At 43.0% G+C, this 11,894-nt stretch overlaps 1 protein-coding gene across 1 annotated transcript; it reads right to left on the bottom strand.

The window, feature by feature from the left end:
* Positions 1-10,442: 10,442 nt before the first annotated feature.
* Positions 10,443-11,894, bottom strand: LOC308308601 (nuclear factor 7, brain-like; the record flags this gene model as incomplete). Its single annotated transcript, XM_080754027.1, has 1 exon — positions 10,443-11,894. One exon carries the CDS (start codon positions 11,892-11,894, stop codon positions 10,443-10,445), a length of 1,452 nt encoding a protein of 483 aa, XP_080610153.1.

Raw genomic sequence — 11,894 nt, 5'->3', positions numbered from 1 at the left:
CGACAACAATTTAAACCTTGAGTTCCATGTTAACACATCTGTTGCCATGGCTTATTTCTGTCTGTACTGTGCTCTTGCCATGTTTTTGACCAACTTCGAAGACAGCCTCCGCATTCAGTTTTATCGTGACAAAATCACACAACACATCGAATGAAAGAAGAGATTCTCTAGTTTCACCCGGTCCAAGAACCATGTTTCTATGATGTTCGCTTCTGTATTTATCGGCCAGACAAAAAAAAAAAAGCGGCCAAAAATGACCCCTTTTTAGACCTTGTTTTGAGAAAAACAGCTTTTAGTGAATGATACTGTATCAGGCTGAAAACTCACTTGATCTTTTTAGCTTTGATTTCAATGACTTCAATATTGTATTTACAGTATTTTTCCTTCAAAGAAATACAAAAGAATAAGACAAATAAGTGTTTTTTATTTTGTTTCTTTACCGTTTTCAATCAAGTGTATTCTTGCTAGTTCAGTGTTTCTCTGGCTTGTTCACATTGTTTCTCACATTGTGTGTGTGCGCGCGTGCATGCGTGCGCCTGTACGTGTGCACGTTCACAGTTCAGAGTCTGCATGCGTGCTCGTGTGCGTGTGCATGTTCACAGTTCAGAGGCTGCGTGCGTGCACGTGTGAGTTGAGATGAGGCCGGTCAGAAACAGCAGGCCAAGGTCTCCAAAGGGAAGTTAGTAGGCTCCTCTGCACGAACCACTACCTATAAATATAGAAAAATAAAATCCATTTACAATACAATACAATGTGTCACGCACGCACACACGCGCACGCACGCACACACACACACACACACACACACACACACACACACACACTCTCTCTCTCTCACTCACACACACACACACACACTCACACTCTCTCTCTCTCACTCACTCACACACTCACATACACACACACACACACACACACACACACACACACACACACACACACACACACACACACACACGCACGCACACACACACACACACACACACACACACACACGCACACACACACACACACACACACACACACACACACACACACACAATACATTTCTCTCTAACCCTCTCTCACACACACAAGTCAATTCAATGGAGCTTTATTGGCATGAGAAAACATACGTTTACATTGCCAAAGCAAGTATCACAAATACAATAAAAAACAGTTGAAAATGGGGAACATACAGTTATACACACACACACTAGCCTACATTTCCTTGCTATCCCTCCATCTCCTCCCTCCCTCTCTTTCTTTCTTTCTCTCTTTCTCTCTCTCTCTCTCACACACACACACACACACACACACACACACACACACACACACACTAAACACATTTATTTATCCCTCCAGCCCTCTCTCTCTCTCCCCCTCCCAGATGGGAGGAAAACAATAGATTAGATTTATAGATTATAAAAAATAAATTGATTCATCTGACGATTATATAGGCTATATATATATAAAATACAAACTCACTGTAAAGTTGTGGTCTGGGTCTCTGGGAGTGGGATGTGTGCCTTCGATCTCGCTGTGGTTTCCACTCTTCACCGAGTCAGTCAGGGGACTACACAACGCCTCCCCATGCGATGCGTTGTGTGCTTGAGTGTGTTGTTGTTGTTGTTGTGATGATGATGATGATGATGATGATGAGGAAGAATATGTTGTTTGTCACCGCGACCGACTAATTCTTGTGGGGGTCCGCTCACTATCCCGACGGGCCGCTGTTCCGGCTAGCGTGGGCAGGTTTTTAGTTACTGAGGTAAGGTTACTGAGGTGATGATGAACCACAATCGTTTGGAGTGGACCAGGAGGAACCAGGACATCACGGCGTGCGGACAATCGGTCCGGCCGACGGCTAAGCAGCGTGAGGACCGGGACATCGCGGTGCGTGATCGGGACATCGTGGTACGTTGACCAGGACGACTTGACGGCGACCCGCGAAGGAGCCGTATCACGGCGTTTGGAACCGAACCGGCCCGGCTCCGCGTCACCGTTTGGAAGAGCCTGCCCGCTTGGAGTTGATCGGCGTCTAGAGAACCGAACCGGCCCGGCACCGCGACGCCGCTTGGAGAAGCCTGCCCGCTTGGAGTTGATCGGCGTCTAGAGAACCGAACCGGCCCGGCACCGCGACGCCGCTTGGAGAAGCCTGCCCGTTTGGAGTTGATCGGGGACGGGGAGAACCGGCCCGGCGACGCGGCGGCGGCACCGCAGCCAGCACGTTTGAGCCACTTACCCAGCGAACCATCACCGTTTGCCGTTTGGAGCAGTCTGCACCGTTGGAGTTGATTGAGCAGCGCTCAAACGGTGATCATGATAATGATGATGATGAGTAAAATGGATAGTCCCGCTGCTGTTGTAGCGCAGCGTCGCCATCTTTGATGGTGAAGTAGAAATTACAGCGACCCACTCGTTTGTTTGATGTGATGATGATGATGATGAAGCTGCAGAATAATGTAACGATGGGCAGGCAGACTAGAGTTGTTGGTGGGTGATGATGATCACAAGTTTGTGTGTCACAAACACACACCCTGGCTTGGTGGCTTCAGTAGGCTACATTGGTTTCACTTCAGCAGGGGGTACACTAATCTGACAATGGCGCCATCGTGTGGAATAAAGGTGAAATTGACTAGCCTGGACCTTTTATATAATACTCTATGGCCTGGACGCACTGGAAAGGCATTTCGTCATAGCAAGTTATTATGAATTTCATATTTGAGCCATTTGAGCCATGGTTTAGCAATATTGTGCTTCATGGGAAGCATTTGTCTTTGTTTTTGGTCACATTACTTGTTGAATATGTGATTTCTGACTTATTTTTTACCACAGAAGCACCAAACTGTGTCACAAGATGGATGAGAGTCTAATTAACCTAATTAAGTAATTAAGGCCAAACTCGGGAAACTCGGGGTTGGCACAGCGGTCTATTTGAAATCAAACTCGGGAAACTCGGGGTTGGCACCATATGTGTTAAGAAGGTTACCCAGGCCTGTTTTTACCATCTACGAAACATTGCAAAAATTAAGGCAATTCTCTCTCCCCAAGATCTTGAAAAAATTATGCATGCTTTCGTCTCCTCCCGTCTTGATTACTGTAATGGACTCTACACCACCCTCAGCCGTTCATCACTTTCCCGTCTTCAACTTGTACAAAATACTGCAGCCAGAATCCTCACCAGCACTAACCGCAGAGCACACATAACCCCGGTGTTAGCCTCACTCCACTGGCTACCTATCAAAGCTAGAATAGACTTCAAAATACTCTTCATTACTTTTAAAGCGTTGCATGGGCTGGCCCCACTTTACATTGTTGACCTTTTGCCCCCTAAGACCAATGCACGATCTCTTAGATCCTCCAACAAGGGCCTTCTGGAAGTCCCTGTGTCTTACCTTAAGACGAAGGGAGATCGGGCCTTCGCAGTGGTGGCACCTACCTTATGGAACGCATTACCTCTGCCTTTAAAATCTGCTGTGTCAGTTGACAGTTTTAAACGCTTGTTGAAAACTCACCTGTTTAAAATTCATTTTACTTCTTGATATTTTATTGCCCCCTTGTTCAGGTCATTGCCCTTTTCCTGGGTTTCTTTTTGTATTGTATCTTTGTATTTTTTATCTTGTTCATATTTTTATTCTGTATCTTGTCTTCTTTTGTTTATACTGTAAAGCACTTTGTAACCTTGTTTCGAAAGGTGCTATATAAATAAAGTTTACTTACTTACTTACTTACTAAAAGGGTCTTTTGGTGGAAATATCAAAAATAGCAGACCTCCAAGCTCACAACGCGGCGCACTGCGACGCGTTGTGAGCTTGGAGGTCGGCTATTTTCTGTGCGTATATCAAGTCAATTCTGGAGATGTGGCATACGGAGGGGTGTAACGATATAGCTACTGAATCGAAGAATCGATTTTAATTTGCAATGATCTACTGTATCGATATGCAAGAGCATATATCGTACTGTTTTGGCTTTGTATCATATCGGTATCGTTTTACAATGCAGATAATCGGTATCGAATCGTTTTGCAGTGAAAATAATTTATTGTATGGAAACTAAGTATTTGTGCCTTGTATTTGGCAATTTTAAAAAGAAAAATGGAAAAGAGGGGTCTAATTACTTTTCCATTCCTAGCCACTCTTGGTCTATCAATAAATGTGTGTAATCGCTGTGTTCATGTCAAGGTGCAGGTTTGTCCATATGTGTTGAAATATAATCCATAGTCCATTTAGGCTAGGTATTTGCTAGAGAATCACAGTGTTTACTTATTTATATCCATAATAATAGATTTTCCCTTAAAAACATGCACCATTGACACGTTTCACACAGATTTAATTTCTTTGCTAAATAGTTACTATATCGAGTAATTGAATCGAATCGTATCGTATCGCCATGAATGGACCAATATCGTACTTGTATCGTATCGTTAACCATGTATCGTGATGCGTATGTTAAAATGTATCGTTACACCCCTAATTTCTACACAGAGAGCGCAATTCTTTCAACATAAGATGCTGCGTTCAAGTTCAGGAGAGTTTGAACAAGGAAATTCTCTTGAATGCTGCCTTCAGGGTAGTCTGTGCGCCCGCCCGGCCGTTCGCCAAGTATTATTTGCTGTCCGTTCGCCCGGGAGGTGTACGATCGCCTGGAGTTTTCGCCAATAACTGACATTTATGTGCTCACATTGTTATGCACAACTATCAGCAATCAATTTAGAAGATTTCTATGTGTGAAAAACACACCAGCAGGGCTTGATGGGTGGGTCAAAGTCAATGAATATTGAAAACAGCGGCAATTAGCTTGTCAATCAATAATTCCTGGGTGAAAGTCGTGCAAGCACTGGGCAAAAGGTCGGGCGAAATATCAGCAAACGGCCAGGAGGGTGAACAGGAGGTATTCTTCTCCAGTTATGGCATGGAAAGAGGGCATTTGCATTTCTTTCACCATAATAAAAACTGCATTCATTGTCTGTATAGAGGGCCCGTTTTACAGACGGGTAAAAGGGCAGGGGCTCAAGCCCCCTTTAATGTCTATATGCACGCGTGCCTGCTTGAAGGGACCCTCCTCCACTGCAGCCGAAGCTGATGTTGACAGCGGTGTCGTCGTCAGCGTTCTGCTTACCCGCTACCTTCAGCTTGAAACCTACCAAACCTGAAGGGCACCACTTCACCGGATACCATGGAGCCAGGGGCGTCAATTGGGTATGGCAGGGGTATGCAGTTGCCATACCCCGGGTCCAGGGGGGAAAGTAAGTTACTTTTAAATATAAATCCATGAATGTCTCTTTGTCTATCTGTTCTGGTTATTAGGTTGTTAAATTACAGTAAAATAACTACAAATGCAAAATTTAACAAAATGGTCACTTTAACAAGGTATTATAACTATATTCTCCACACTTGTATTCTCCCCATCTTGACAAAATGGTATATTCCCAGGTTCCGCAGGTCAGATGCACAGGTGCAATGCATTATTGTTAATTGTGGCACGTTTACTAACATGCCAAGTTTAGCTGCACTTGAACAACCATTCCAGGCTGCCATATCCAGCCCAAGAAACCATAGAAACGGGGGGAAAAATAGAATGTACTAAAAAATAATAAATGTATCATGCCTGTTGCTAAGGTATGGCAACATGCCTGGTGAGACACCAGTCATGTTGCTAACCCTCTGAACTGGTTCAGAACAGTGGTTCTCAACCAATTATGTTGGGGGTCCCCAGATGTTTAGTTCAATGTTAACATTGTTTTCTCACTCATCAGTAAACAGACCGACAAATACAGTATAAGTGTATAGGCTACATGGTATCTGCACATTTCTAAATTAAGGACTTTTTAGTACCTAAATCTGCCCAACCCCTCATCATTAATAACAACTCTGTGGAGGAGGTCCAGGAATTCACCTATCTGGGTAGTAAAGTAACAACAGACGGAGATTCAGGGGCAGAAGTTCTGAGTAGGATCTCCAAGGCAAGAGGAGTTTTTGCCATGTTGAAAACCATATGGAGATCAGCAAAGATCAGTATAAAAACAAAAGCAATTTGTACTATAGGGCCGGTGAGCTGAACAACAAACTCTCTATGGGGCTGTTAAGTCTGACATCATTTTGTAGGCAGAGGAGAAATTTTGCCCCCCAAAAAAGCAAATCTTTTTACTATTTACTAATTTTTCTTCTCTTTGTTGTTGAAGGGAAAGTGGTAGAATTATACTTTAGTCGTTATTTTTGTCTCGGATCTGTTGAAATAGCGAGGGACAGATATTGACAATAAATCTGCTTGGAGGTCTGACTACAAAATGATGTCATGGCTTAAAAGCCCTACTATCATAGTATAGGGCTTAAATATATATATATATATATATATATATATATATATATATATATATATATATATATATATATATATATATATATATTATTATTATTATTATTATTATTATTATTATTATTATATACCCTTGCATAACAAACATTCCCATCCTCCAAAAGATACAGTATATACTGTCTGTGAATGCGGTTCAACTCATAAAACAAAATGTTTTAGATTTCCAATACTTTTACAATAGTTGTGTGACTTGACAATGAGCACAACACAACACTGAGTAGTAGTGAATTCTGTCCACTAGGGGGCATCCTCACAAAGGAGATAACCCTCATCCCAGTCCCTGAGAGCAGCAGAATACAGAGGGCAGAATGAAGCTGGTGTTGATTAGACTTTGACCACTGTATTGATAATACTGTACACATTATGCTATTATTGATGATGTTCTGACATGTTATCTTGTTTATTATAGTGATGTATTACCTGCTTATTGTAAGTCGCTTTGGATTAAAAGCGTCTGCTAAATGCCTAAACTGTAAACTGTATGCAAAACACATACATTGACACACTATTGTCAAATCAATAATATATCAATATCAGTACAAAGTCACACTCTTCAGCAGTGATTCCACTCTGACTGTAAACACACTGAAAATGTTATCATTGTTGCAAACATCACATTTTGTATGTATACTATTGAGACACAGGCCCCTATTAGACGAAAACGCGGTTCACTGTAAACGTAATGGTTTATATTCGTTTGTGGGGGGTCATTTAGACGAAAATGGCGTCTCCGGGGGGTGAAACCGTAACAAAGTGAACCCCCCTGTGAAAGTGGAAAAGGTACAAACGCTTTGTATCTCCCGCTTTCATCTAAATACCGTAAACGCAGCAAACCACTGAAAATGATAAGATGTGTGACGTCCTAGGGCTGTCCCAGTGGTGTAAACTGTAAAGTAACTATTAAGTACATTTGCTAACGTTAGCCCTAATTTATACCGTAGCTATTTGAAAATAGCCGATCTACAAGCTCACAACAACGCCGCGGTGCGTTGTGAAAATAGCCGATCTACAAGCTCACAGCGCGTCACGGTGCGTTGTGAAAATAGCCGACCTACAAGCTCACAACGCGTCGCGGTTGTGAAAATAGCCGACCTACAAGCTCACAACGCGTCGCGGTGCGTTGTGAAAATAGCCGACCTACAAGCTCACAAGTTGTGAAAATAGCAGACAACTGCAAAAATAGCCGACGCGTGTAATCATCATTATCCCCCCTCTCCATAAGCTGCAGTAAAGGCATTGACTCCAGTCCTCTGTGTTGAAACGAAACGTGAAGTGAACGCCTTTTTCTGTATGTATCATAAGGAATAAATATAGTCCCGGGATGTGTATGGTACATGTGTCTGTTCCGACCGTCTGGAACAAACTTTTTAATCATTTTGCTGTGTGACGGCAGTGAGTTGTGTTGACTGACTGAGGAGTAGAGGCGGGATGTTCGCGAACGAATCGAGTCTTTTGAACGGCTCTTTGATATGAACGATGCGATCCGGTTTGCAGTATAGGGAGCCGTTCCTTTCTAATGAACAACAGTGGTGGGAAAGGTACAACAATGTAGAAATACTCTGCCACAAGTTGAAGTTTAGAATAAAAAATGTAGGCTACTTGAGTAAAAATATCAAAGTATTGGTATCAAAATGTAGTTAAAGTAGGCTACTAATAGTAGCTAGAAAGTACTCATTATGCAAAATGTTCCATTTCACAATTTTTCCAATGAATAAAATGTAGGGAGAAAAAAACATTTGAAAATAGCAGATCTACAAGCTCACAGCTTGTACAAGCTCACAGCTTGTAGATCGGCTATTTTCAAATGGCAGGTAGGCCTATGTACCTATTATGTCCGAAATAAATGTATATAGGGTTAATGTATAAGTGATAATTATAATCAAAATCTACAAAGTAACTACAACTAGTGACTAGAATGAGCCAGTCTTTTGAACGGCTCTTTGAAAGGAACGGATCCCAGAGATTCGGCTCACTTCAAAGAGCCATAAATCCCATCTCTAGGAGGACCAGAGAACGGAACTTGGGCAGTGCGGTCATGGCGACATGCGCCACCTAGCGACCTGGCATGCAAATTACCGCGTTTATGGACAAATTGCGTTTTCATCTAAAGACCACATAAAAAATGAAAACTAAACGGCTCTTAGCCGTTTATAGTGAAGCCTGTTTTCGTCTAATAGAGGCCACAGATAGACTTTCAAGATGATTCAAACATAGATAAAAAAAAAAAGTCGATCTACAATCTCACAAGGCGTCACAATGCGACGCCTTGTGGGATTGTAGATTGGCTATTTTCAGTATATTTGTGTGCCACTGCCGTGCGTTGAAATACTGTATTGGGCAGGGGTCTTCAATGTTTTCAGGCCAAGGACCCCTTAGTTGAGAGAGAGATGAAGCAGGGACCCCCACAACCTGTTCATAGATTCCATATGGTTTCATTGTTTGACAGCACAATCATCAGTGTATTTTGGATTCATGTAAATGTGTGTTTTCAAATATTTAACCACTTGAACCATCAACTTAATAAACTTGACCTTTCACTCTGTACTTAGTCTGCTCTTTTTCCGCTCTACACCAAACCTCTTTGCCGAAAATAGCCGATATACAAGCTCATTGCGCCTCGCAGCGCAAAGCGTTGTGAGCTTGTAGATCTGCTATTTTTAGCTATCAGAATATGGACGTTAGGGTAAAAAGGCAAAAAAAGGTTTCTACCACACAAAGATTTGGAGGACCCCCTGTAGTAACTCACTAGGGGTCCTGGACCCCCTGTTGAAGACCCTTGGTATAGGGCAATAATTGAGAGAGAGAAAAAAAAACATTTTTTGAAATAGAGATACAATGTTTCTGCCAGAACAAGTTACAACATGCATCTTATCATTGAACACAGCAGTGGTCTACTTCACTGCTTCTCAAAGTGGGGTCTGGGGACCCCCCGGGGGTCCATGCAGAGTTGCATGGGGGTCCCGGCAGCAAAATGAGGAACAGTTTAATGTCACCATTATAGAAGATAATGCAATGAGAGAATGATTGTGATACTCTCTCTACATAAAGTATAGGGCAAGGCATCGGTCTTCAACGTCCGGGCACTCAAGTTCAACAAGCAGTCTTTATTATGCCAACATGTTTCAACCTTACTCTGTCTTCATCAGGGCTGATTTTGCGGGAATTTATTTTTAAGGGGTCCACCCTATGTTCCCCAGGTTCTATGTTCCCCAGGTTCTATGTTCCCCACTTACCCCCCAAAAAGGTTCTATGTTCCCCAGGTTCTATGTTCCCCACTTACCCCCCAAAAAGGTTCTATGTTCCCCAGGTTCTATGTTCCCCACTTACCCCCCAAAAAGGTTCTATGTTCCCCAGGTTCTATGTTCCCCACTTACCTCCCAAAAAGGTTCTATGTTCCCCAGGTTCTATGTTCCCCACCCACCCTACCCACAAAAAGGTTATTCCACTCTCAACCAAAAACAGGATCTACTGTATGTTCCCCACAAAAAAATCTATGTTCCCCACTCAAATGCAGGAAATGGTTGGACATCTTGACCAGGTGTCCAGATGTCTCTACCCCTAAGTGCCCACTCGTCTATGTGCCCACTCGTCCAGATGCCCAGACATAACAAAAGTATGGTGTCCAGATGTCCCTAGTGCCCCCTGTCCCACTAGTATTCGTAATCTCTCCCCATTATTGGGTGTTTTGAGTTGTTATTAATAATTATAAAGGAATTTTCCTGCATGTTTGGATAAGTGGGGAACATAGAACCTATTGTAAGTTGAGCAGGGAACATAGAACCTTTTTTGTGGGAGTAAGTGGGGAACATAGAACCTGGGGAACATAAAACCTTTTTTGGATAAGCGGGGAACATAGAACCTTTTTTGGGGGGTAAATGGGGAACATAGAACCTGGGGAACATAGAACCTGGGGAACATAGGTAAGGTCCCATTTTTAAATGTACCATATAGGGATGCCACGGTTTATGTGGTAACACATCAATAATTACAATACAATAAAGTAATAATGTAAATGGACCATTTACATAACAAGTACTTGAAATACTTAATTATTTAAAATACATGAGTACTTCTTCCATCACTTTTTATATTTGACAGACTCTGATATCTGTTGTCTCAGCATATCCCGCCAGCCGACAATAGAAATATGGGTAGAGTTTCTCTGTGAAAGTGTCTTTATAAGTGTAGATGAGAGTCATGCGTTCACCGTCATAGAAGGACAACTCTCCCCTGTCATAGTCCAGCTGGACTCTGATCTTCTCAGGATTCCTCTGCACTGAGATAGATTCACGATCCCCAATCTCATATGTTTGAAATACCTGGATCCCGGATCTACATCTGGTATGACCTAAACACCAGCATCCATTTTCTGGAGTATCTCTCGCGTTCTTCCTGTCATAGGATTCTCTAGCAACGCCTATTTTCCAACCAGAATGGTCACCAACATCTACCTCCCAGCTGTGTTTTCCTGAACCGAAACTCTCTGAACCCAAAACAGCTACATGATTAGTGCATCTCTCAGGGTTATCTGGAAGCTGCTGCCATTTGTCCCCTCTCACACTGGTCAGGTCTTTAGACAGACAGAGACTGGGGCATGCTGTATTTGGGTCCAGAATGACAGGAGTGAACTTGACCCTCTCCTTCATCTTCTCCCAGACTCTGAAGCCCAGGTTCCCCAGGTGTTTGGTCACATCTATCAGTGCCCCCGAGACCACCTGTGGATCTGGCATTATAAAATGGACTCTGGCGCTGACCTGAGTGTGTTTATAACTGCTGAGGAATGACACGCTGTGTTTCTGCAGCTCTTGTTCTACAGCAGAGATGCTGTCTGATAGAGAGGACATCTGCTCCAGAAAGCTGGGAAGGATCTTCCCCTTCTGCTCCTTGTCCTCCCTCAGAGCTATGAGTCTGACAACCTCTTCCTCTCTCAGGAATTGGTGGAGCTTCTCAAACTCTGCTCTGATCTGCTTCTCTGTGGCCTTCGCCTGCTTTTTGTTGTGTCGATCCACTATGTTGTATTTCCTTTTAATGTCTTCGTATTTTTCCATCTTGTCCTTTAGAGTCTCAAGGTCAGTCTTCAGTTGATCCTTCAGCTGATTGACTGCTTGCTCTATAGGAAGCCACTTGTGGCCACGGTGGTGACAGGAGTCACAGATGTGACACACAGCTCTCTGTTCATCCTCACAGAACAGTTTGTTCTCTGTCAGATGCTCGCAACACAACAACTTGATTTGCTCCTCAGATGAGGATGGAGGGTTGTACCACGGCATTGTCTTCAGATCAGGAAACACGTCTGTTAGTTTGGTGTCTCGTAGCAGACGCAGGAACTCCTTGCAAATAGTTTCCCCCTTGAAGATCATTTTGTCGACAAGTGCGGTGGCTGCTTCGAATGGGAGAGGGATGCTTTTCAGGTTGATGTATTCAAAGTGCACCAGTAGCTTTTCTTCAAATACACACTGGATGATGAAGAGAATGTCTGACACTAGAATGTGTTGAAGTTTTGTCTTGTTCTGTCTGATAACCTCTGTAGCCTCCAT

The sequence above is a fragment of the Nannobrachium achirus genome, assembly GCF_963921795.1.
Source record: "Nannobrachium achirus genome assembly, chromosome: 2".
In the NCBI taxonomy this organism is placed as follows: Eukaryota; Metazoa; Chordata; class Actinopteri; order Myctophiformes; family Myctophidae; genus Nannobrachium; species Nannobrachium achirus.
Note: the sequence above shows the minus strand (reverse complement) of the source record. Positions and strands in the feature narration are given on the sequence as shown.